General features: G+C 35.5%; 4 protein-coding genes across 10 annotated transcripts; all 4 read left to right on the forward strand.

The window, feature by feature from the left end:
* Window positions 1-1075: 1075 nt before the first annotated feature.
* Window positions 1076-2981, forward strand: LOC111779358 (11S globulin subunit beta). The gene is made up of 3 exons (XM_023659512.1): window positions 1076-1719; window positions 1844-2311; window positions 2385-2981. The coding sequence occupies exons 1-3, from the start codon at window positions 1132-1134 to the stop codon at window positions 2769-2771; spliced, it is 1443 nt and encodes a 480-aa protein (XP_023515280.1). The 5' UTR covers window positions 1076-1131; the 3' UTR covers window positions 2772-2981.
* A 1151-nt stretch (window positions 2982-4132) lies between these two features.
* Window positions 4133-7979, forward strand: LOC111779357 (probable methyltransferase PMT3). Of its 4 annotated transcripts, none has more exons than XM_023659508.1 (8): window positions 4133-4366; window positions 5066-5456; window positions 5532-5696; window positions 5778-5960; window positions 6137-6731; window positions 6811-6923; window positions 7003-7223; window positions 7307-7628. In XM_023659508.1, the coding sequence occupies exons 2-8, from the start codon at window positions 5202-5204 to the stop codon at window positions 7626-7628; spliced, it is 1854 nt and encodes a 617-aa protein (XP_023515276.1). In that variant the 5' UTR covers window positions 4133-4366; window positions 5066-5201. The 4 variants fall into 4 exon arrangements, with proteins under 4 accessions (XP_023515276.1, XP_023515275.1, XP_023515278.1 ...); XM_023659507.1 differs by having other exon boundaries at window positions 5092-5456; XM_023659510.1 differs by lacking the exon at window positions 4133-4366 and adding an exon at window positions 4885-4980 and having other exon boundaries at window positions 5092-5456.
* Window positions 7980-11387: 3408 nt separating this feature from the next.
* LOC111778887 (serine/threonine-protein kinase tricorner-like) lies at window positions 11388-18303 on the forward strand. Its single transcript, XM_023658887.1, has 14 exons — window positions 11388-11572; window positions 12578-12956; window positions 13300-13474; window positions 14036-14119; window positions 14196-14437; window positions 14551-14770; window positions 14973-15052; window positions 15134-15218; window positions 15945-16076; window positions 16177-16290; window positions 16383-16430; window positions 16924-17008; window positions 17536-17592; window positions 17740-18303. Exons 2-14 carry the CDS (start codon window positions 12736-12738, stop codon window positions 17856-17858), a joined length of 1662 nt encoding a protein of 553 aa, XP_023514655.1. The 5' UTR covers window positions 11388-11572; window positions 12578-12735; the 3' UTR covers window positions 17859-18303.
* Window positions 18304-21602: 3299 nt separating this feature from the next.
* On the forward strand, window positions 21603-26809 carry LOC111778440 (casein kinase 1-like protein 10). Of its 4 annotated transcripts, none has more exons than XM_023658264.1 (15): window positions 21604-22452; window positions 22519-22559; window positions 22957-23026; window positions 23152-23300; window positions 23376-23471; window positions 23983-24053; window positions 24275-24336; window positions 24434-24497; window positions 24572-24656; window positions 24931-25057; window positions 25205-25278; window positions 25397-25460; window positions 25655-25788; window positions 25909-26192; window positions 26303-26809. In XM_023658264.1, exons 1-14 carry the CDS (start codon window positions 22377-22379, stop codon window positions 26176-26178), a joined length of 1383 nt encoding a protein of 460 aa, XP_023514032.1. In that variant the 5' UTR covers window positions 21604-22376; the 3' UTR covers window positions 26179-26192; window positions 26303-26809. The 4 variants fall into 4 exon arrangements, with proteins under 4 accessions (XP_023514035.1, XP_023514032.1, XP_023514033.1 ...); XM_023658265.1 differs by having other exon boundaries at window positions 21604-22296; window positions 22374-22452; window positions 25909-26809; XM_023658266.1 differs by having other exon boundaries at window positions 25400-25460; window positions 25909-26809.
* The last annotated feature ends 340 nt before the right edge of the window (window positions 26810-27149 follow it).

A 27149-nucleotide genomic window follows, 5' to 3' on the forward strand; every position in this document is an offset into this window, starting at 1 on the left:
ATCTTTTTTCATTTTTATCTAATCTTTATGAGTTTTTATTTATTGATTTATTTTTGAAGAATTATTTGGCTTGCAATTATTGAATTAGGATTGGAAATTTTGGTTCATTTAGGCTAAAAAAAATGGAGAAATTTAATTTAAACTTGAAAAAATGTTTGAGATTTTAATTTCTAATAAGTTTTTGTTAGAAAATTCATATCATAATATGCTCTTAATGAATCAAATAGAAAAACGACTATTTGAAATTTATGAGTTTTTGAAAATTACACCCCACAATTTCTGCATTTATTAAATTTATATTTGTGTAAATTTTATAATTTTTTCTTAAAATTAGTGAGTGATTTAAGTAAATTTAAAGTCTAATTTAACGTAATTGAAGATTTATGACGAGAATTAATATCTCATTACTAATTTAGAAGTACATAATTAAATACACGAGTTATAATGACACGTGTCATGGTCGATTTAAAATACTCGATTTTTTTTTTTTTAATATTAATTCTCTAGTTCAATCCTCGTTCCCGAAATGGAGAAAGATTGAGTAGTGTCTCAAGAACATTAGTGGGCCAAAAGCCCAAAAATTACAGTTGGGCTATCAAAGCCGACCAGGCCCAATACAGCCCAAAAATCAATACGTCGTGTCGTATTTCCTCAGACAAGTTTTATTGAATTCCCCTGCAGAATGACAAATGTACCCTTATATTCCGGGTGTCGGCGAAGCTTTTTAAAATAAACTATATATTTATTTATGCAATTAATTTTCCGATAATTAACTATATATTTTTAATTAATTTTGGTAATCAACGTTATTTTGTAATAATGTATTGAATTAACCTAATTAATAATTCAATTGTAATAATTTGAATGAGAAAAAAAAAAAAAAAAAAAAAAAAAAATATGCATATATTACCAATTTAGCAATGGTCCGTGGAGGCTCGAACAAGCGAGTCAGAACCGGCATGGCAGCTGGAGCGTCGCTTCATGAATCCCGCCACCACGTATTCTGTCACCGCCGCCGCCATCCATTTGTCACCACCATGCCTCCGCCGGCCACCTATAAATACTCCTCCACCTTCCTCCCCTTTTCTCACACCACCATAACTAATAGCCCTTCTCTTCTCCATACCAGCAATGGCTCGCTCTTCTCTTTTTACCTTTTTATGTTTAGCAGTTTTTATCAATGGCTGCCTCTCTCAGATTGAGCAGCAGAGCCCCTGGGAATTCCAAGGCAGTGAAGAATGGCAACAGCACCGCTACCAATCTCCCAGAGCCTGTCGTCTTGAGAATCTCCGAGCTCAAGAACCCGTTCGCCGGGCTGAAGCGGAGGCCGGTTTCACTGAAGTCTGGGACCAGGACAACGATGAGTTCCAGTGCGCCGGCGTCAATATGATCCGCCATACAATCCGGCCCAAAGGTCTGCTTCTTCCTGGTTTCTCTAATGCTCCTAAACTCGTCTTCGTCGCCCAAGGCTTCGGTATTCGCGGCATTGCCATCCCCGGCTGTGCAGAGACTTACCAGACTGATTTACGAAGATCGCAATCGGCCGGATCTGCGTTCAGAGACCAGCATCAGAAGATCCGCCCCTTCAGAGAAGGAGATCTCCTCGTCGTCCCGGCCGGAGTTTCTCACTGGATGTATAATCGAGGACAATCCGATCTCGTTTTGATCGTATTCGCAGACACTCGCAACGTCGCCAACCAAATCGATCCCTACCTCAGAGTAAGTTGAACTAAAAAAACAGAGTAAACGATTTTGTAACTGATTTGGTAAAGAAACCCTAAGAACGATTTTGTAACTGATTTGGTAACGAAACCCTAAGATTCTAACGGCGAATTTGTTTCAGAAATTTTACCTTGCCGGAAGGCCAGAGCAGGTAGAAAGAGGCGTAGAGGAATGGGAAAGAAGTAGCCGAAAAGGATCTTCCGGCGAGAAATCAGGCAATTTATTCAGCGGATTTGCAGACGAATTTCTAGAGGAAGCTTTCCAGATCGACGGTGGATTGGTTCGGAAGCTAAAGGGAGAAGACGACGAGAGAGACAGAATCGTGCAGGTCGACGAAGATTTCGAGGTGCTTCTACCGGAGAAAGATGAAGAAGAGAGATCGAGAGGAAGATACATCGAATCAGAATCAGAATCGGAGAATGGCTTAGAAGAAACCATTTGCACACTCCGATTAAAGCACAACATCGGCCGATCAGAACGCGCCGACGTGTTCAACCCACGCGGCGGCCGAATCTCCACCGCGAACTACCATACCCTCCCCGTTCTCCGCCAAGTCCGCCTCAGCGCCGAACGAGGAGTCCTCTACAGCGTAAGTAAACGTTAATTTCAACCCCCAAATCTTTCCCCCAAACCACTAAAATCTTCGAAATCTGGAAACGCAGAACGCGATGGTTGCTCCGCACTACACAGTGAACAGTCACTCAGTGATGTACGCGACGAGAGGCAGCGCGAGAGTGCAGGTGGTGGACAACTTCGGACAGTCGGTGTTCGACGGCGAGGTCCAGGAAGGACAGGTACTGATGATTCCGCAGAACTTCGTGGTGATAAAACGAGCAAGCGACAGAGGATTCGAGTGGATCGCATTCAAGACGAACGACAACGCAATCACGAATCTGCTGGCGGGGCGAGTGTCGCAGATGAGGATGTTGCCGCTGGGAGTGCTGTCGAACATGTACCGGATCTCGAGAGAGGAGGCGCAGAGGCTGAAGTACGGGCAGCAGGAGATGAGGGTTTTCAGCCCCGGAAGGTCGCAGGGAAGAAGAGAGTGAAGATGAAGAAGTGGGTAGTGGGTAATGGGTAATGGGTAATATATATATATGGTAGTAGTAATGTAATGTAATTTAGGGAATAAAGAGCGAGCTTTCAGGTGATGCCGCCGACGAGCCCTGCTTGTTACCGGCCGGGAAAAATGGAGAAATCTCTCAGAAAGACACTGAGTTTTAATAATAAAAGTAATAATATTCGCCTCTTTTTTCCTTTCAACTCCATGCTTAGCCGTTTTTTTGTCTTTTTCCAACAACCAAAATCCCAACTAAACTCATCTTATTATGTTTCATTAACTACCTAATACAATATTTTGCATACTATTATCATATTAATTAATAGTGCTAACAATTAAACACGTTCAAGTATCGGGTCACATCATTTCTCTCTAACACGAGCAATAATAATTTTGATAGCGTCATTTTTCTCAAACGTGTCATTTTTCTCAAACGTGTCACTAGTCACAGACAATATAATAATATGTATTTTTAAAAAAAAAAAAAAAACTAATATCAATAAGTAAAACTAATATAAAAAATAATCAGATTTGATAATAATAATACGTCTAATTCAAATCCATACTACGAGGCATTAATAATTAATAATTGATATTTATTATTTTAGATTTTAAATATGCTCAACTTAGGCAAACAATCATTTAGTCTTATTATTTAATTTTAGACCGATATGAATATAGTTAATATGCAAATTATAATAAATTATATAAAATATTTATAAACTTTAGACTAAATTTCATTTAATATATTATAATATAGTTTTTTTTTTCAAGTGAATGTACAACCATAATAATATATTATTGCTTAAAAAATCATAATAAAAAGATATAAATGATGGAATAAATGTCGATACATTTGACCACGGTTAACCTGTTATCTATCCACTTCTAAATTTATTAACCACAACTATAATTTACTCATTAATTGTCTTTCAAATTTTCTCTATTTTAAAACTTTAAATATAACACATTCTATAGTTAATGAATTTATTGTATACGAATTTAAATTATGTATATAATACATCATTAATTTTTTTTAATTTTGTGCATGATAGAATCTCAAATTTTAAAAAAGGTAGAATAAGTCAAGAATTTATGTGTAAATTTGTAATTTAATAAAAAAAATTGCAAAATTAAATGTATTTATTTATTTTTTTAACATTTAATTAAGTTTTTTCATTAAAATTAATTAAATAAATAAAACTATGAATGAATACATATTAATGCCACTCAAAATTTATTTCACCCAACTTTAAATAAATAAATAAATAAAATCTTGAAAATAAGAGATTTATAAACAAAATTTAAATGTAAAACTAAATTGTTCTCGTCATGTCGACCCACAACACTAGCCTCCTTCTCTCTCTTTATCTGTGTGGCTAAAGGCAGAGCAGCGAGTACTTAAGACCGAGTCCTTTCCCAAAATTAGCATATTTTCTGCATCAAATCACAACTCCTAGATCTGATTTCTCTTTCGGTCTCTCCATTCTTTGTCGTTCTTTTCAATTTCTTCTTCCTTCACTTACTGGAAACTCTCGCTGTTCTAATCCTGACTCCTCGCACTCGCTTCCCGATCCGCTACCAGTAAGATTCCCTTGCCGTTTTCTTGTTTTTCTCCCATTTTCTGATTTGGTTTCTGTTTTGGATCTTAATTCTTTTTGGTTCTGGATCTCTCGTTGCTTGATTCCTTGATTTTTTTTTTTTTCGAGATGTTTATTGGTTATTTTAATCGATGCGTTTATGAGTGTTGGATGGGATTTTGCTCTGGTGATTTGTCAGATCTCAGGATTTGGTTGAATGCACCGACACTCGTTGCTTTCGTCGCTTTAGCTATTTTCGTATTTTGATGTCGGTTTAATCACGAGATGACTGTCAGTGTATTGTACGATGTTCAATTTGCTTGGAGTTTGGTTGGAATTTTTTCTCCCCTGTTATGCATATTGGAAGAAATTTCTGTTGCTTAAACTTGTGTTATGGTGTTTGAGAATGTCGGATTTCTTGACTCTTCCCATTTACTGGGAAGGATTATTGAATTTACTGCACGTTTAAGTTATTAATCTAAACCGACATTTTGGGCTAACAGCTTAAAGGAAAAAAGTTCAACGCTCAGCTGGTGGCTTGGCTTTCCCCCTCCCTGATTGGATAAAGGATTGCCAATATAGTAATTGGGGCTAATTCACTTACTTTAAGTAGAACGGGTTTACATATTTGTAAATCAGGTTATTTGTGTTTTTTGGCCTGTTCTTCTGTGGTGGAACTTTATGGTTTCCTGAATTTTTACAGATTATTGCCGTCATTTTCTACTGTAGCTTCAGGAGGGGAGGTTATTCCAGTTTTCCTTTAGGTGATTCATGCAACATTGTTCGTTTTCGTACTTGGGTCGAACTATATAGTTGAGAAAAGCTTGAAAGTTTGATAAATGACGAGGGGAAGATCTGATGGAACTCCGAAGAAGCGCTTAATCACTACCATATGTGTTGTGGCCATATTTCTTGGGTTTCTGTATGCATATTATGGATCCATTTTTGGCAATCAAGACCGAGGTGCATCGACTCTGCAGCACGGCAGCAAATCCTTGAGCCATTATTTGTTGGGGAGTGAAGACTCTGAAGAATCTTCAACCACAACTGTGCAGGAAGATCCAGAAGATGGTATCGTACCGAAAAGTTACCCGGTAAGTAATTGTCTTCCTTGAGCCAATATTTGTTGGGGGAGTGAAGACTCATGTAGTGTGATTCTTATATCATAGGTTTGTGACGATCGGCATTCGGAACTAATTCCCTGCTTGGACAGACATCTCATATATCAAATGAGATTGAAACTCGACCTTTCTTTAATGGAGCATTATGAAAGACACTGCCCACCACCAGAGAGGCGGTTCAATTGCCTGATTCCGCCTCCAGCAGGATATAAGGTAGCTATTTGGTAACACTGAGTAACATCTGAAGGTTTTGCTGGTTTCTAACTTTTACTTGTTACTAATGTGTTGCTGCAGGTTCCAATTAAGTGGCCAAAGAGCAGAGACGAAGTGTGGAAAGCGAACATACCGCATACTCATCTTGCTCACGAGAAATCGGATCAGAACTGGATGGTTGTCAAAGGCGAAAAAATTGTGTTCCCTGGAGGAGGTACTCATTTTCACTATGGAGCTGATAAGTACATTGCTTCAATTGCAAATGTAAGACTTCTGAACCCTTTAGAAAGGAAGGATAACACAACTTTTTTTGCTTTTTGTATGATATTTTGAATACAAAGTTCATTAAATGACTCAAATTTGCACATTTTTACAGAATATCATGTTTTTATCTCTACCATTCATGGTGTTGTCTCAAGTTTATGATATTCATCTTTCAGATGCTCAACTTTTCAAATGATAAAATGAACGATGAAGGAAGACTGCGTACTGTTCTTGATGTCGGTTGTGGTGTCGCAAGTTTTGGAGGATATCTTCTCTCTTCTAATATCATAGCAATGTCCTTAGCACCAAATGATGTTCATCAAAATCAAATTCAGTTTGCTTTAGAAAGAGGAATTCCTGCATACCTTGGTGTTTTAGGAACGAAGAGGCTCCCTTACCCGAGCAGATCTTTTGAACTTGCACACTGTTCTCGGTGTCGAATTGATTGGCTTCAAAGAGACGGGATTCTTCTTCTCGAGCTAGATAGAGTACTTAGACCTGGTGGCTATTTTGCTTATTCATCTCCAGAAGCTTATGCACAGGATGAGGAGGATCTGAGAATATGGAGAGAAATGAGTGCCCTTGTGGGTCGTATGTGTTGGAGAATAGCTGCAAAGAGGAATCAGACTGTAATTTGGCAAAAACCCCTTACAAATGATTGTTATATGCAAAGAGAACCCGGTACTCGTCCTCCTCTTTGCCGATCTACTGATGATCCTGATGCTGTTTGGGGTGTGCTGATGGAAGCTTGTATCACTCCTTACTCGGATCGTAAGTTCCTTGTCGAATGGCTTGATGTAGATTTTTGTTTACTTACTACTCAACGATGACACTGGGTTTGTTTATGCAGATGATCATAAAGCCAAGGGCAGTGGATTGGCTCCTTGGCCAGCTCGATTAACGTCACCTCCTCCACGACTTCAGGACTTTGGCTATTCTTCTGAAATGTTTGAAAAAGACACGGTAACTGAAACCCGGGGTGAATTCGACTAATTCAAATCCGGATGCCGAAGTTTCTGAACTTTTTATCGCCTTGTTGCAGGAAACTTGGCGGCGTAGAGTCGAGAGTTACTGGAATCTGCTGAGTCCAAAGATCGAATCGGATACTATCAGGAACGTGATGGACATGAAGGCACACATGGGATCGTTTGCAGCTGCTCTGAAGGACAAGGACGTGTGGGTGATGAATGTCGTTCAAGAAGACGGACCTAATACACTGAAGCTGATATATGACCGAGGCCTCATTGGCACTACCAATAACTGGTAGTCAACTGAAAAATGCACTTGCATATCCTTATGATTATATTCAAAATAGGTAAGCCAATTACTTGATACATTTTTAACAGGTGCGAAGCCTTCTCGACATATCCTCGTACATACGATCTTCTCCACGCATGGACCGTGTTTTCTGACATCGAGAAGAAAGAATGCAGCGCCGAGGACCTATTACTCGAGATGGATCGCATACTCAGACCCACTGGTTTCATCATTATCAGGGACAAGCAATCTGTTATAGATATGGTAAAGAAACATCTATCTGCATTGCACTGGGAAACAGTGGCAACTGCCAACTCCAGCTCCGATTCGGAACTGGAGAGCGACGAGGTCGTGTTTATCATCCAGAAGAAGCTGTGGCTGACAAGTGAGAGTGTGAGGGAGTCAGAATAAATACCAAAAGAGCCATCTTCTTTACAGTTCCCTGTTGCTGTTAAATTTTCCCATGCCCATCATCGTCGCCCGGAGGGATCAGATCAGCAAGCTAGCTAGTCGTCCCGACAACGAGTAACGATGCCAGTAAAAACGATTCCTTCAGTTCATTAGTGAGATATTTCACATTTCTATTTATTTACTTGTGTAATGCTTTAATTTATAATCTATAGTCGATGGATATTCTTCCAACATTATTTTTTTTGCTTCCCCTTTTTGCTGCTCTGTTATTAGGCCATTGTCTATCTCTACTTAAGTTATTTGATTATTAATTGAAGAACGGAAAATTTGGCCTAAAAGGTCATAGGAATATATAAATTTTTCTCCTCCCATCTCTTTCCTCCAGGTCAAGATTCAGATCATTCCTCGTTTTGCAAGCCGTTCAAGACAAGTACAGTAGCATAACCAGGTTGTAGGTGACTTAAGGTAAAAGAAATGTCGGACCACCGCTAGTAAGTATTGTTTGCTTTAGCTTGTTATGTATCTATTGGAGAGAGGTTTCTACACCCTTATAAGAATGTTTCTTTTCCTTCTCCAATCATGTAGAATCTCACACGTTAAATGTTGAATTTTATACTCGGGGGCAAGAATACTTTCCTTTTATGCTTTGCCCGTCAATTTCTTCCAACTTCATAGCTGTTAAACATTCATAAAACGTTGAAAACATAGCAAAATGGGCTCTCTAAAGTCTTAAGCTATTAATGAATTTGCTTGTATCCGAAAGGTGAAGAAGAAGAAGAAGAAGAATGAGTTGTGATGCGACCGACTTGCATTTATTACAGGGCTGTGGGCTGTCTATGGCTTATAATAAGTCCTAATGTTTTGTTCGGCTGTCACATCACCCCAAAACGCGTATGAACATTATACCATAGCTGGGCACCTTTACTTTTTCATGCCATTCCCATTCAATTTCAGAATTTTTTTTTAATCGATAGATCAAATGAACGTTTAAAATTTGAAATAGAAAATACTTAGATCGATCAGATTACTATTACAATCATTTTTTTTGTTAACCGATAACGATAAGGCTGCAGTGAACAAGTTCGGGATCTTTTTGATCCATTAATTTTGGTGGTTGCTTAGGAAGATGGCAATGTAAATATTGTAGCATTCAAAGCTTAGCCACTATGCCCAATTAATTGGTAAAGGAAGTCTTTGTGTCTTATAATTGTGTGACCCTCATTTTCTTTAGCTTCTTAGATAAGGAAAGAGATCAAATAACTAAAGTGAAAGTGGGAAATAAATGGCAAACAATTATTCCTCCAACTAAATCAACCCTTTATATATATTAAAATTATTTTCATTTGGGGTCGATATTAATTTTTATTGAAATGTTCATCTGGATCCCGTTGTTGGATGATGAAAGTTCCACATCCGCTAATTAAATTAATTATTTTAGTCAATTTATTTTTTTTCGTGCAATTTTAGTAAGTGAGGGCAAAATGGTCATTTTATACGTACCAAAATAGATGTTTGGAAAATACTTAAAATAAGATAATAAAAGTTAAAAATATAATTTTTGAAAAGAACCCATAATTTATTGTTTTTATTTTTATTTTTATTTTTTAGATTCAAACTTTTATCTTAATATCTTATTTAGTCAACGGGTATTAAAAAAATAGTTTTGGATTTTACAATTTATTTTATTACTAAAACAAGCTAAGCTCAAAGGTTAAAAGGTATTATTTAACATTAAATTATATATTAGATTTCACATATTTAAATAATAATAAAAGAGGAAGACAATTTTTCAACGCCTATAAATTAAATTATCTCTTAGAAAACAATTTATTTAATTTTCATAGACTAATTTTAAAATCATAAAAATTAAAAAATGAATACATTTAAATAATAATATATTTTAGTTTAAGAAAAATAATAATTTAATGAGAGGTAAATATGTGAGAACAAATATGGGGCGTGACGGCGGCGAGAGGCGGTGGTTGAGTTGACAGCACACCACTGCAGCATTCCCGGCGGAGGTTAAGGCTTTGAATATGCTTTTCACTGCCTTACCATCTTATCCCCCGCCGGTTCGCTCATTTCTTGTTTTTATTCTTTTTTTTCTTAATTTAATTATATATAGATATATATAATTTTTTCGACATGTTTTTTTTTTTATTTAATTATATATATAATTTTTAATTGTATGTTTTTTTTTTTTTTTTTTTAAATTTAGAAATTATTTTGAACGATTTGTTGCTTCTAGAAATGAAGATTATCCACACAGACTAACACCAATCATTTCAACATGTTTTTTATGAATTTTTTTAGGTCATCCAGTATTATTACCAGAGACCAACACGAATACATAGGATTGACCAAGCTTGTGATTGAGTCATCGTGAAAAAATGTGCATATTATTGATACTTTTTATGCATTTCTTAACCTCTGTATCCTCGTAATTTCTCTTATTCGAATGTAATACGGTTTCATTTATGTATCTCTCATTCATTTGAGCATCCAAAATTAGTTATTCACAACTTTGTTAGATTTGAATTGTTTTGTTTAACGCGTCGAAAAAATACTGTGTGAATGTAAGGTTTTAATGACGTTGGATATGTTTGTAAATGAATGAGAGAATTTAAGGAATAAAGTAACCGTTTAAATTTAAAATTATTATATATATATATATATATATATATATGTTCGTGAATGTATGGCTATCGAAACTATAAATATAATTGGATATTTAGTTTGTGTATTGTCCTGTTTGACGTATTTGGAAAAGGGCAAGTAAAAATGATAAATTTCGATATTTAAGGAACAGAGTAACGATAAAATCTAAAACCATTTATTAGTGGTTCAGGAATTTATGGTCGTATAAACCAAACAAATGATTGAACATTATTTTTGCTTAACGCGTGTCCTCGTATATTCGGAGAAATCACGTATATGTAAGATTTTGATGACGTAAAGTGAATTTTGGCTGTTTTATTGTTTTTTTCTCAAAATAAATAAATCACAACAAGTTAAAAGCTTAAAGACGAGATAGTTTAGATTTTTTAACATTTAAAATCATTCAAAACAACAATTGTCGGATTCCACGTCAATCGGAAGGGAAAAACGAAACATTTTCGCATGGAAAACTCTCCATGGTGTTTTGAGAATGAAACATTTCTTACAAGGGTGTGAAAACCTCTCTCTACTAGACGTGTTTTAAAACCGTGAGGCTGATAATGATAACAATATCACTAGCGTGAGTTTTGAGCGGTTATAAATGGTATTAGAGCAAGACATTAGGGTAGTGTGCCAGCGAGAACACTAGGCCCTTAATGCAGTAAATTGTGAGATCCTACATCAGTTAGAAACATCGCTGGTAAGAGTGTAGAAATCTCTCCCTGTTATACGCGTAATGAGGAAGCCAGGAGGTTGACAAAAAAAGTTCAAATAGGAGAGTATCTAGATCACGTAGCGGGAAAGTCCATAGACAGATTGAAATCACTTAAAGAGGATAATATCTAGATGAGGATAAGTTCGGAAAGTGATTTTATTAAAATATAAAAATAAAAATGGTAATTTAACGAATGAATGTGAGGATGTTTGTTGCGTGAGATTATGAGCATAAATTGCGTATTGATTAAGGCGGGAGAAAATGAGATTAATGAGAGTAATTATAGAAATACGGAAGAGAGAGAGTGGATTAGTGGAAATACGCGTATAAAAAGCACTTATTATTCACCTTTTTTTTTTTTTTTTTTTTTTTTTTCCAACAAAAGAAAAAAAGAAAAAAATGGGGCATCCGAATCATGAAGACAGACTGTTTCTCTTCTTCACTGCTTCTTCTTCTTCTTCTTCTTCTTCTTCACCCCAAATCACGGGCCGTACAATCTCTCACTCTCTCCTCTAGGGTTTTGCTGCGCTTCTCTTACATTCCTGCTCTTTCTTCTCCGACAATTTCTGCGGTACTCTCTATCTCTGTCTTTCTCTCTCATTTTCATTTTATTGTTCTTTTTCTCCGATGTTTAATTCTTCTTCAATGCTTGATTTGCTTTGTTTCTTTGAGTTATGTACTTGTTTGTGCATTATCTGATCTACGAGGTTGGATGCTTCTGCTGGTCTCATTTTTGTTTGCTTTTTTTTAAAATTTGAGCCGATTGATCTGGTTTGGTTTTCATTCTGTTGAAATTGGGGGAGTTGGCTTGTTTTTGGTCAAATTGCGTGGAGAATGTGGATTGAAATGGTGTACGGCATGAGGAGTGTCTTTTTTCTTTATGGAGATTCTCTTGTTTGGTGCTTGTGTGTCTGTTTCTTGTATATATTGGTTGATCGGAATTTGAAGGAGGATTTGATGGTGTTTGTTTCGTGATTTTCTGGCTTTTTCCCGAGTTAATAAGCTCTTGGAAATGGCGGTGATGTAGTTTTGGAGGAAAGTTTGATTCGGCCTCTAGTCTGGCGTTTCTAATTTAGATAAAATAAATGTTTCTGCTTCATTATTTTGGACGAATTTTAGTGTACCGGACGCACTTTGGTTTGGACATCCGACCGGTCAATTATTTGGTGCAGTGGATGTTAGCTCAAGCATCATCTTTATTGCTGGTCGTGTCGAGCTCTAAAATTTCATTAACCACCTTCTAAGGGAGGCTTTCATTCCACTCTGACGTAAACCGCCGCTGAGTTGATATATCACGAGGACGATACTTCCTGATTTTGAATAGCTGGCTGCAGGAAGTGCATTGCTTTGTAACATTAAGATATTGAAAACTGCTCACCAGAAAGATTGGAGGCTTTAAGAAGTTTAACCTTTTATTAATGCCTTCATCGTAGGCTCCTGGCAAACAACGATCTACGTTTTATTATCTAAATGACACAGTATCGTTTTGTTGTTTCTATTTCGCCATTGGCAACAGCCTTTTCTTATGAATCGTATTTATCCTATTCTCATGGTTAGATATTGTCTTTCTATGCAGGAAATTACGTTATCTGACCCATTGGAGACGTACTGCTCAGTATATGTATATTTGCTGTACCACTATGTACTGGGTGAAACATTTCATGTATGATTGTTGAATTAAAATGAACATTGGGAAGTGTGGTTTAAAACTTAGCATATTTAGTGTATGATATAATGGAAGCTACTAGATGTTGGTTTAAGAAGTTCAAATCCAAAGACAATCCAAAGCCCCCTACAAATAAGGAGAGTACAGGCAATGCAAGAGATGCATCGAGACCACCAACCAGTGAAGAGGTACCCTCCAATGTCACCAAGCAGAAGGTTGCAGCTGCCAAACAGTATATAGAAAACCACTACAAGAAGCAAATGAAGAGCTTGGAAGAAAGGAGGGAGAGGTTGGTCTTATGTTTTTTTTATAGTTGTGTGGTCAGCCAAATTTTATTTTTCTATAGTATTCTCTCCTCCTCCTCCTTCTCTCTGTCTGCTGCATTTCCATCTTCATGTCAAGTACTTTGTAACATGCTAAAAATGATTGGCTTAGGTGCTAGTATTATTTGCTCAATCTTGTTCATCCAATGATTTTTTATTCCAGTTGTACACTTGCAATTTTTAGGTTAGCTCATAGTTCTTTCCTGGAAACTGATTGAAGTCTTTGCCACCTTGGCTGTTCAGTTAATCTTCTAAGTACTTGTTGATTTTTCATACCTTGGAGTAAAGTTTTCACTGCTTTCTCTGTAGACGCCATGTACTAGAAAAGAAGTTGGCTGATGCTGAGGTCTCTCAAGAAGAGCAAAGCAACCTGCTTAAGCATCTAGAGAAGAAGGAAACAGAGTATATGCGTCTTCAGAGGCATAAAATGGGTGCTGATGATTTTGAGCCACTAACAATGATAGGGAGGGGTGCTTTTGGAGAGGTATGAATTCTTTCTTTTACATGAAAGTTTATCTTTTCTTACGTGATCATCCGGCTGCTAATGGCTAGGTGTTAAATTTTGATGGCACTGTTATCAACTTTGCTTTGAATTCTAGTAGTTCTGTAGAAAAAAGAAAAGGATAAAATGTTAATAGCTGGTGCAGGTCAAAGTGAACGATAATACCTTTTCATGTATATCATATTTCTTTTTATCTATTTCGTTGATGCATCTTCCCCACTTAAGGTTCCTTTTGGCTTTGGGATAGTTGGCAGTGAGATCTTTCTTGTAGTTTCCATTTGCCTTATTGTTTGAAGATATACGAGCAATAGATGAAGTTAACATATGTTCAACATTCTTGGCATGTTTAACTGGATTTCTTGTTCAAAGATTAATAAGGAAAGAAGCTCATGGATGAATTGGCTAGCATATACTCTTGTGCAGAGAGAGGGAATAAATGGCCTTTCAAGTATTTGGACAGGGGGCGAGGCAAACCATTAGATTGTAGTATGTTAACCGGCTATTCATTCACTGAGACACATTTCCTTTTTTATTGAGATACAGGTTAGAGTTTGTCGGGAGAAAGCAACTGGCCATGTATATGCCATGAAGAAGCTTAAGAAATCAGAGATGCTTCGAAGAGGCCAGGTATGCTTACATTAGCATTACAGACACTATATGGTTTTAGTCACTATTTTGTTGAATGTGTATTATTTGACTATAGGTTGAGCATGTGAAAGCTGAAAGGAATCTATTGGCGGAGGTTGACAGTAATTGTATTGTAAAGTTGTACTGCTCTTTCCAAGATGAAGAGTATTTATATCTTATTATGGAATACTTACCTGGTGGGGATATGATGACTTTGTTGATGAGGAAAGATACTCTTACAGAAGATGAGGCTCGATTTTATGTTGGTGAAACAGTTTTAGCTATCGAGTCAATCCATAAACATAATTATATCCACAGGTTAATATTTCCTGCTTGCTTTTTCTTTAATTGATAAATTTCATTGCATTGTGTTCATGGTGGGCACATGTATGGTTATTGGGAGTAACGCTTATTTCCTGTGCCCTTTGCAGAGATATCAAGCCTGATAACTTGCTTCTTGACAAGGATGGCCATATGAAATTATCAGATTTTGGATTATGTAAACCATTAGATTGTAGTAACCTCCAAGAAAAGGATTTTTCCCAGGGAAGTAACCTTAGTGGTGCTCTTCAAGGTGATGGGCGTCCTGTGGCATCAAAACGCACACAGCAGGAACAACTACAGCATTGGCAAAGGAACAGGCGGATGCTTGTAAGTAGTTCAATATCCTGTATGGTAGATCCATAATTACTTTACATTAGTCACTTGTAAATTGGTGAACCAAAAATTTTCCTTTGCTTGATTCTGGTTTTCCTAGTCTTTTTTCATCCTTAGTGAAGTTCTCATTTTGAACCTTTGACGACCACATATTGCCAAAAAATTTAATTTGACATTAAGGTGATTTCTGTTGCAGGCTTATTCTACAGTTGGAACGCCTGATTATATTGCTCCGGAAGTTCTGCTGAAGAAAGGATATGGAATGGAATGCGATTGGTTAGCATCTTTCTGCTTTATTTGGTTTATTTTTATATTTCAAGATAACCTTTCGATGATATTTTGCTAAATCAACTTCAGGTGGTCACTTGGTGCCATCATGTATGAAATGCTTGTGGGTTTTCCACCGTTTTACTCAGATGAGCCTATGTCAACTTGTAGGAAGGTAATGTGGAACTAGTTTCGGATTTTGCTTTGGGTCCTTGATTTCTTAACATGAATGAAAGATCTTACGAAGTATGTAAGATATATGTTGGTTTACATTTACTGGATGAGAATAGATTCGTGAAAGAATAAAACAAGAAAGCCAACGGAAATAAAACAGGCAGAAATTGGAATAGAACTTCTAATGTTAAGGTTTACTGAAATTATTTTAGTATCTGAAGATAAACGAGAAGCTTAATATTAATGTTATTAACTCAGCCTATAATGAAAATTAATTTTTGATTGGTACATGACTCTAATTATGTAGTGAAGCAAAATGTCAAAATAAAAATTAAAATGGACTAGAAGAATGGATAAATGGGAAGGCGTCCTCTACCATTGTTTAAGATAATGTTATTGTGGACTGACGAGTCTAATTATTATTATGGATAGAATTCATGTCAAGATTATTGTCAACTCGAAGTAAATAATAATTGTTAGATTGAGGAGAATAATTTTCAATCCTTCATTGTCAATCCTTGTAAACAAAGCCTTAACTTTCTTTTTTTATTACCTAGAGCCTGGATACTGGCAACCTTATGATGGTCGGGGTCTTAAAGGGACATGGTGTAATTTTGGATTTATCATCTCTAATTGTGTAGTTTAGTTAACTATTTTGGAATTGACTCTTGTGGTTTGATACTCTTTTCTCAGTCGTGACTAATTTTCTCTTTAACCTATGGTGCAGATAGTTAATTGGAAAACTCATTTGAAATTTCCAGAAGAAGCGAAACTCTCTCCAGAAGCGAAGGATCTAATTAGTAAACTCTTATGCAATGTTGAACAAAGGCTTGGGACCAAGGGTGCAGATGAAATAAAGGTGTTGTGTGGTGTGTTCTGTTCTAAATGTTGATCAACAATTCACAAATTGAGTTCCTAAAATAGAGTGATAGTTAAATTATTGGTTGATTTGGCTTTAGGCACACCCATGGTTCAAGGGCATTGAATGGGACAAGTTGTATCAAATGAAAGCTGCATTTATTCCTGAGGTCAATGATGAACTGGATACTCAAAATTTTGAGAAGTTTGAAGAGGTACACCAGTAATTCATTTTCTGTATCTATAGCAGAACTGTTTCTGGTACCCTTTTGTTAACTTCTTCTATCCATTATGGATGGTGTTATAGACTGAAAACTCAATTCAGACGTCATCGAAATCAGGTCCATGGAGAAAGGTTAGTTTGTCAGACTCCTGATAATTTATCATTGGTTTTAATTTTACGTGGACAGAAGTGTTTTCTGTGGCCATTCTATAACTTGCATCTAAAATTTCCTAATATATTGGATCATAGGCTCTTTTTTCTTCTGTGACTTATTCTATCAAATTCGTTTTTGGGGAGGTAGCTGAAGTTGATAAGATTGCTGGGTTTTTTCTTTTAGACTCTAGTCTCTATTTTTAAAATTAATAACCAGATGGTCCTGACTGTTTGTTGGAATCGGAACGGCAGGAGATTCTTAACAACTAGAACTATTCTTTTTTATTCTCTTTGTTTGGGGAGGGGTGTTAGGCCAGGGACTTTAGATGACCTAGTTCTGTTTTAAAAGAACAAGAAATCGGAATGACAGTTACATAATTCAGACAGACATTGACCTGCAAATCACTGATATATAGGACATTGCTAACTAATATGCTGCCTATTTGCTGATTTTTTTAATTGTTTAATGCAGATGCTGTCATCGAAAGATATTAACTTTGTGGGTTATACGTACAAGAACTTCGAAATCATCGATGATAATCAATTGCCTGGAATCGGTATCTCTGCCCCCACTTATTTCAATACGAATGAAAATTTTTCAACAGATATATCTATTCTTTTTTCTCCCTCTCACTACCCATAAACCAAAGAACAACAGTACGCTTGTCTTCATTACTCTTGGAGTAATGCAAGGCAATGTAGGTTCTTTCATTGGTTGTCTTGGTTACTCATTGCAACTTCCCTTTGCATTTTTTTTCTGGGAGAAAATGCTGTAGTTAGTCGAGTTATACATGTGGAAAGGTAGATTATGTTCATTTCTTGCGTTCTTGTTTGTCCATAATGCTTTAGCATGCATATTATTATCTTAGTTCTCTAATTTATGATCGGGATCAATTTTACGACACAATAATATATTGTATAATGTTAAAATAAATGTTTGTTTAGTTCATACGTAACTAAATGCTGCTACACACGAAAAGCACTCTCCCTTCTCTTAGATTGGAAATATTGTCTTTTACAACATCCATTTCCATGGCCCTTTTTTAAGCATCTTACCTGACATGTCTGCGGCTTTTGTTAACAGCTGAATTGAAGAAGAAGAGCACAAAATCTAAAAGACCTTCCATCAAATCTCTTTTCGGTAATTTTCAGAAATCTTCATTTTCTGGTTGCTGCTATTCCATTATTTGTTCTTGAATTTTCTTTTCATGCTTTCTGTTAAGATTGCCCCATTCAGATCTTCCTTCGTTAATGTCTTTTAAGTTATTGCTTTGGTCTATAACCGCAGAAAACGAATCTGCAATGGCGACCAATCAACAACCTGTTCAAGGCAGCTTTTTGAAACTCTTGCCTCCCCAACTAGAAGTTCCTGAGAAACCGATGAGCGCCAATGGGAAGCATTCATGATTTCGGCCCATCGTCGGGGTTACTTCCAAAGACCGATCACGTGCTCTTTGGTGAGAAAACTACCCTTTTGTTTAACTGCTGCTTTACATATTTGGGTAAATTTTGGACAGGAGGTTTTAGAGAGGGAGGGCAAAGGCCTAATAATCTGTTGGGAGTGAGAAAAGACAATCAAACATTGGCTCATGGATCGTCTGGTTTCCATTAGTCTCTGTAAAATATTTCCTTTCCTTTCCTTTCCATTGGAGGTATAGGAGGTTGTTCTTTCCAAAACTCAAACTCGTGACTTGTTAATTCTTTTTCTTTTATTTATTTCCATCCAACCCCTCTTTCGTGCAAGATTCAAAGCTTCCTTTGTTCAATTCTAGAATTACTGTTCTTGTAATTAACTTACTGTTGTTGTTGTTGATAGTTGTATCATTTTACACATGGAAATTTTAGATTCATATTAACATGTTCTAAGTTGCGTGTGTTTTGCTTCTCTTCTCTCTCCAAAGCTTATTAGTTCATGGCTTTTATAACTCACTTCATTCTGCCCTCTGTGCCTGGTTAAATTTTGCTATTACCCTCCAAATTTTAACGAGAAATTAAGGTTAGGAATCACGACTCTCCACAATGGTATGATATTGTCCACTTTGAGCATAAGCTATCTTCTAAACCTTCATTTTGCCCTCTGTGCCTGGTTAAATTTTGCTATTACCCTCCCAATTTTAACGAGAAATAGGTTAGGAATCACGACTCTACACAATGGTATGATATTGTCCACTTTGAGCATAAGCTGTCATGACTTTGCTTTGGGCTTTCCAAAAGGAGTATTCGTTACTTATAAACCCATGATCTTTCACTAAATTAATCAATAAAGGACTCACTCCCAATGATCCTCAACAAAATATCCTGAAGGTTAGGCTCATATTCTTTTTTGTCTCGAACTTTTAGGAAAGTAACAATTTAGTGTTTGAATTGTTAGTTTGTAATGATTCGGTTTCATTGTTTTTTAATTCTGTAATAATTTAATTTTTGAATTTTTGAATTTATTTTAAAAATGAATTATTTAAATAAACTAATGTTTAGTTGACATATTTTAATTGTTATGTCATCATTCCATTACGTACAAGAGGAGTCTAAACAATAATTTGTTCAATTGAAAATCAAATTCAAGCCTGTGAGACTAAACATGTCATTTTTGGAATTTCAATAATCAAATAGAAACTAAATTAAAGTATTAAGGTCCAGCCGTGTTAGTTTTAAAAATATAAAACTTTATTTTTTCGTTCGTTGTTTTAATATTAGTTGGCATTTGAGTGAAAATCGAAAAGAATCCTCTCTTTAAAAAATGATTTTAAAAATTTCGAACATGACATATCAACTAATATTTTTTCAAAAAAAATTTGAAAATAAAAAATTCTTAGACGCTCCTACACTCCCCCACCCCCAAATAATGTTACGATTGAATTTTATGTATTTATTTATTTTAATATTATTGTGTTTAAAACTAATTAAAAATGAATAGTTTTAAGAAAACCTAAATTATAAATAAAATATATATATATATAAAAAATCCCTAAATTAAATATTAAAAAACTTTAAAAGTAATTTGGAAATAGAAATTCATCAAATACAATTACTAATATATATTTTAAATGAATAGAACCTCCAAATTTTATGATTATAAATTGACATCTAACCTAATTTTGAAATAAAATAAAATTTAAAACCAAAAGGAACCATTCAAATTAAATTAAAAGAGAGAGAGAGAGAAAGTGTGTAATTATCAAATGAATTTAAAAAATGTTTGAATTTGGTATGCCATCTTAGGATATTATGTGTACGAATTATATTTAAAAAAAAAANATTCATATCTCCCTAAATACTTTTATTTCAAATTAGAAAGTTAATTATAAATTTACCTTTTTAAATCCTTTTTTTAATAAAACAAAACCCTTTTAAGAAAAAAAAAAAAGGCTTTAATTGATAATATATTAGGTTTTCTTCGACCCTAAGACATGACCAATAATAATAATAAAGTTAAATTAATAAAAATATCCTACACGTCGTTTAAACTTAGCCAATAAACTATATATGTTCATGTAGAGATGTTACGTTTTGATCTATAGACCCGTCACAACGAGATGAGACAAAATAAACGTGTGTCTCCATCGGGAGCATTTTATATGTGTATTACAAAAAAAAAAAAAACTTTAAACTCTTCTCCATTGTGAGCGTTTTTAAAACTCTTCATAAATTTCAAGAGTATAGCTATCACGGACGATAAACTAGCCGACAAGAGAGACTCGCATTAGTATGATGATGTGTTTAAATTTTTTTTTTGATGCTATTGGCATTGTTTGCTAACAATGGCGTGGAATTTATGAAATAAAATAATATATTATTGAATTTCGTATCGTACCTGATATTGCAACAAGGATTAAGGATCAAGACGATACCCATCTTGGTTTAATTGAAATTAATATTGGTAGATTACCTGTCTCGTCCTCTTCGACCTGAGCCACTAAAGTCCACCTCGGTGGACATTTTCGATGTTATGAATAGGGTTAGAAGCCTACGAGTTCATTGTCCATACCTAATTTAAATTAATTCTATACTTCCATGCCAATTTATGAGAGAGACAAAATTTCAACTATTGAAAGAATTAATTTTTCAATTATATATATATATATATTAATGAAAATAGTTAGGATATATTCCTTAGAATTCTATTTTATAATTTTTTATTTATTAAATATAGCTTTTTTTATAAACTTAATACATCATAATTGAACATACTAATTTTAAAATGTTTGAATTTGAAATGACATTTATATTAAAAAAATAAATAAAAACATTTGAATTTCCATGTCATTTCCTATATAAATAATTTTATTTAAATTAAAAAGAAATAAAAAAGAAAAAGGCTTTAATGTGTGTTAATAACTTTTAAGGCATTGATTTTTGTTCGGCCACGTAATCACCCTATCCACCTATTTTGAAAAGAAAAATACATAAACTATAGGCAATTCACATTTTCAAATTTTATTAATATAAATAATTAAAATTAAAATAATACCATATTATAAAATGCATTATTGTCACAAAACCTAATCTTATTTGATAATATATATTATTACAAAGTCCATATCGATCCTAACTCTTGCCATGTCTGATATTGAGCGTATCCCCACGTCCAACCTCCCAGACAGTAATTTATGTAAAAAACAGATAGAAACATCCGATGTCTATCACGATTCGTGTTTAATTACTATCTCGGCAAGTGATAAAAATGTACTTAGAGACACGTAATTTTAAGGCTTAAGTATATATATATATCAAACATAGAGAAATCTCTCCCTACTGTATCCCTCAATGGAATGAGAGTGATGATGAAAATACGACGTTTAAATATTTATAATTATTACATATACCAACAAAATGCATTTTTATTTTTCGTAATTCAATTTCAAAATTGGAAATGTGAATTAATTTTGGAAAAATATATTAAAAATTTTGAGTTAAAATATGTTTAAAAAAAAAAGATAAAGTTAAATTTAGGCCGGTTTTGCAATTATTATTGCAATAAATAAAATAAAAAAAGAATATTTTAGGGGGAAAATGATCTCAACAAGCGTAAATTTGGACACGTTTGGTGGTTCCCAACTAATATTTATTGGAATAAATAATTATTAAAAATAAAAATAAAAGAATTAATAATATTATTATTATATCATATTATCATCCAGCTTTTGGTGAATCAATTATCACTCACCGTACTTTCTCATCTATTTTATTTTCCTTCCTTTTTCTGTGCTTCTCCTTCCCTCCTTTTCCTCTTCTTCAATCACATCTCTCAAAATACCTTTCCCTTCTCTTCCGCCATATTCAATCTCTTCTTCAATCGCCATAAATCCCTTCTCAATTCCTTTCACTCCTCTGTTTCCAACTCTTTCACTTCAATTTCTTTTTGATTCCTTGCTATGAACCACTGTCTCACAGGGATTCGATTCTTTTCATCTTCTAAATTCCATCGTTTCCTCCTTTACTCATCTTTGCACTCTCTGACAATTCCGATTTAAGCATCCTTTTCTTTCTCCTTTTCTGTGTTTACTTCCAGAAATTACACTATCTTGCTCTCCCCCCAAAAGACAGAAGAACCCTTTTTTGTTCGTTTTGGGGATTGGGGTTTTGCTTACTCACTAACTTCTGTTTCTTAGATTCTTCCTTCTCTATCATATTTTCGGATTTTTTTTTTCCAGAAAGTGAAATTTGAAGTATTTTCGGCGGTCTGGAGTTGGGTTTTTGAGCTTTTCTTTCTTTTATTTGAAGCTTGAAGGTTTTTCTTCATCGCCGTGTTTAATTCCAAGTTGGTGGATCTGAGATGGTGTTTGGAGATTGAAATCGTATCAAGGATCTAGGAATTGCGGATTGGTAGTTCAACTGTTCTTGTACGGTTGGTGTTTTGGATTGGGCTTTGAGTTGTGGTGATAAAAGGGTTAATCGCGAGGGCTTTAATTCGATTCGAGCTAGATCATGGAGCATGTAATCGGTGGGAAGTTTAAGCTGGGCCGGAAGATTGGAAGCGGATCCTTCGGTGAACTGTATTTGGGTATGGATTTTATAGTTTTTTGAGAACCTCTGTAGTTAATATTGATATTGATCTGGATTGTTGTAGGTACTAATGTGCAAACTGAGGAGGAAGTGGCTGTTAAGCTGGTATGTAAATGATCTTCCCCTTTCCCTTCCCCATCCTTCCTATATTTAGTGCCTAACTTAATCATTACTATAATTATTTGACTCGTACCTGTTCTAAGAAAGTCGAGACATTTCGAATTGTTTGTTGACATGGACAAAGTCAAGGAAAACCTCTGAAATTATTCAATATTGGACCTTGGACATATAATAGTTCCAAATCGAATCTGATTTTTTGTTTGTCTTGTGGTAGCATGATAGTATGTTCATGAACTATTCTAGTATGTAACTCGAATTTGAATGCACCCTGTGACTTAGGTTCCTCACTTGCTCCAAACTGGTTGAAGTTTATGGCAGTAAGCATAATGGGGAACGCGTTTGTATCTCTATATTCCTTAACAGTGATATATTTTCCTTGCAGGAATCTGTGAAAACCAAGCATCCTCAGCTTCACTATGAGTCAAAACTATATATGCTTCTTCAAGGAGGAAGTGTGTTTGTTTATCTCTCACTACTTCCCTATTGAGTTTGATTTTGATCTTGTTACTGTTATTCGTTTCGTTTAGTTTAGTACGCGATCCGTGTGTGTAGCTTATATATTGTTCATTTTGTGAAGCTGGTATACCTCATCTCAAATGGTTTGGAGTTGAGGGTGAGTATAATGTTATGGTTATTGACCTCCTTGGGCCAAGTCTTGAAGATCTGTTCAACTACTGTAATAGGAAACTGTCCTTGAAAACAGTATTGATGCTTGCTGATCAGTTAGTAAGTATGCTGTTCTTGAAAGAAGGTTCAATTCAATAGGGTTATTAGGCTTATTATGTTCATTTGTTTCCTTAGATAAATAGAGTTGAGTACATGCACTCGCGGGGGTTCCTTCACCGCGACATAAAGCCTGACAACTTTCTAATGGGGTTGGGGCGGAAGGCTAACCAGGTATTTAATATTATGTATCCCATCTGTGTGTGCCGATTTATTTAGGCCTTTTCTTGAAGATCATACAGCAAAGTTCATTTAAGATGTGCTTGCTATGTGTTTTTGTTGGTAATTCACGATATAATTACAACTTAAATAAGAGCTAGAAGGATGCTTTGATTCAGTCGGTAATTTAATTGTCACGACTCACATTCGATTGTTGAAGTTTTCTGTCTACCAACTTTCCCCACCTGACAACAATGAGGGGAGAAGCGTAAGGGGTTTATTGTTATCAGGATTCTAATTTCTCTTTGATTGATAAAGCCATATAGACCACTTAGCGTGAGTTCTTCCAATTTGGGATGCAAGAATGGATTGTTCTTGATTAGATTTTAAAAAATTCAAATTAATCTTGCCCGTTGTGTTTTGGCTCTGTGTGAATGCGGTGTCTGTGGGGCAATGAAAATTTGTTATTTAGAGCTCATGCACGATGACGTTTTCCTAAGAAGCCTGTTGGCTCATTATTGAACAGGTATATATTATCGATTATGGTCTCGCAAAAAAGTATCGGGATCTTCAAACACACAAGCATATACCATACAGGTATTTGAAAACTAGCATCTGATCAAAGTTGTTAGCTTCTTGCTTATCTGATAATTCAAGTGAGAAGCAAAGACGATAATACTGTCCGCGCATTTTCACCTCAATTACTTTCCATTTGGTTGGGTGAAAGTTCTTTTTATCTGAGCATGCTAGCATCATTGTGCAGTATAACTTGTCTTTGCCAAAACTCCCTTGAATGAATCTCTTTTTGTTCTTGGCAGAGAAAATAAGAATCTCACAGGAACAGCTCGCTATGCAAGTATTAATACCCATCTTGGAGTTGGTAATTGAGCTATTTACTCTTCGATTCATCCATTATGATATTCAATTCTTTGAAACCGTTCCGATATCTATTTAGTATATATTTTGTTTGATTGCAGAGCAAAGCAGAAGGGACGATCTTGAATCTCTCGGCTATGTGCTTATGTATTTTCTCAGGGGAAGGTTTGATGCTTGTCTTGTGTACTCTCTATTCTTCTTTCTTTTAATCCAGTCTAAAATTTAATTTGTTATTTCAGCCTTCCCTGGCAGGGTTTGAGAGCAGGGACCAAAAAGCAAAAATATGATAAGATTAGTGAAAAGAAAATGCTCACTCCTATTGAGGTATTCCTACATCTCTTACTTAATCTGTTGAAGAGAAATAGAATAAATCACCGTCGTTCACCGAAAATGGGCGAACTATTGGCTATATTGGTCATCATGTTAGCTATATGTTTGAGCTATGGTGGCCATTTACTCAAGAATTAACTACCCTACAAGCTTTCTAGGCTGAATTTTGTATCAAACCATTGTCATAGCTCATGGTTATAAAAGAAAGAGATTTTATGTTATAAATGTTTAAACTCGACACACCGGGAGGCCTTCCATGTTTTTTTAGGTCCTCTGCAAATCTTTTCCAATGGAATTCACATCATACTTCCACTACTGCCGAGCCCTAAGATTTGAAGACAAACCAGATTATTCGTATCTGAAGAGGCTTTTTCGAGATCTTTTCATTAGAGAAGGTTAGTCCTATCCTAAGGCCTACTCGAACTATGTGCAGTCACAGTTGAAGACCTTATCTTGTTGCATCCTCCATTTTCAACTGAAGTTTCCATGAACTGTATCAAAAGTGGTGATAATGGGCATGACACTTGTAATTTTCATTACAGGTTACCAATTTGACTACGTGTTTGACTGGACTATATTGAAATATCCACAGATCGGCTCCAGTTCGAGGACTCGAGTACGTATCTAAATACTTTCCACGTTGTCAAGGGAAATGAGATGTAAAGCAAGAACTATATTTATTTACCTTGATAGTTTCTTCTCTTAATGTTCTTATTCTTGTTTCTTATCATCAGCAGCCAACTGGGAAAGCCGCTGTAAACCCTGGACCATCTGCTGAAAGAGTGGAGAGACCTTTAGGTATGTCCCTTATCCCTGCAAGGTATCGAAGTTTGTTTTAAAGCTCGCAAATGCTGATATTTCCTACTTCAACTAGTTGAACCATATGGTCGTGTCGAGGTCTTGTAGCATTTGGGTCGTTCATGTTCGACTGGATTGTCTATTAGTTCCTTTAATTTGTTTAGTTGAACATACTCTCTTTGAATGTCATTTAGTGGGACAAGATCTCCGTGATAAATTTTCGGGTGCCGTGGAGGCTTTTGCTAGAAGGAATGGCACTGGACATGGTCTACACAGTGATCACTCCAGACATAGATCCTCTGATGATGTGCCTTCCTCCAAGGATGTGGTGAGTTGAATCATCCACAAGAAAATCATATACTAGAATTCTTTGCCTTTGGTTGCTATCCAGTTCTCTGGTAATATTATCTCCAGTTATAGTATTTCTCTACCTCCTCCAATATTGCAGCAACCGGATTCGGAAAGAGCACGGAGTTCTTCTCGACAAGGGAGTGCTTCTAAGAGACCTATCTTATCCAGCAGCCGGCCTAGCTCCTCTGGGGAGCCAAGTGAACTCCGCTCAAGCCGACTTTTCTCAAGCAGCAGTCGTCTGTCTGCTTCTACTCAACGAGTTGAGCCAAAATCATCCTTCCTCCGTTCTTCGGTTACAAAAGGCAGCCACGACGATGCCCTTCGAAGCTTTGAACTATTAACGATTGGCACCGGAAAGAAGAAATAAGAAGCAATCATTGGGTGAGGGAATGCATGCTTTCTCTGTTGTTCCCGTTGGATTGCATCAATATGATGATGATTTCTAACATTTGTATGGTGTCTTCATATTCATCTCTGGATTCCATCCTCAGGTATGGAACTTAAAAAAACTCTCTCCCGCCTCCCCCGACCCGCCCCCAGTATGTATATGTGCCTCTTCAGGGGTTCATATTAGTTTATATAAACCTTTTAGACTCATGAAACAGAGAGAAATTAACAAAGCTCCGGGAAATTGTTGATACATTTGAGGCAGCTGTAACTGTAATAAGTACCTCTAGCATATTCATTCTTTCACGGTAAAGAGTTTCGACATGAACCCGGGAGACTTCGATGATAATGATGATGATGGTGATGATGCAACGGATGGAGATGACTCATTTGAACTCGTTTTTTTTGTTCTTGGATGATGAATAGAAAGAAACCTCAGCTTTAACTTTCTGTGTTAATTATACATCTGCTGCTGCTGCTACTGTTTTCTTATGAGGATCTGATTTTCCAATGACTTTTACTTTCCCTTTCAATTTCAAATAATATGCCTGTAATGGGATGAACAAATATTTGCCTTTATGGATGATAGTGTGCTCGAACAGTTCAATCGAGTTCGTCCGAACTAATATTTTATTTTTATTCGTTCAACATAATTAGGTGGAGATTCTTTTAGAACTCTGTAACTCATTGTAGGTTCGAGAAACGGAGACAAGAGGTGTATGAACGAGATATACAACAGGAAGAAGAACTGAATAGAATTTTTTAATGTTTGGTGATCTTAGATGTGTTGATATCGATGATAACTTACTGTCTCGATGAATCATTTCATCCGGACGTAAAAAGATTATGTATCTTAAGTAAAATCTCACTTATTAATTATTGAACACAATTAATTTTTTTGAAAATAAAGGAATGGTCCTACGTTTTAGCAATAATAGCATAACTGAGTGC

Source organism: Cucurbita pepo, chromosome LG17 (assembly GCF_002806865.2).
Source record: "Cucurbita pepo subsp. pepo cultivar mu-cu-16 chromosome LG17, ASM280686v2, whole genome shotgun sequence".
NCBI classification, from domain to species: Eukaryota; Viridiplantae; Streptophyta; class Magnoliopsida; order Cucurbitales; family Cucurbitaceae; genus Cucurbita; species Cucurbita pepo.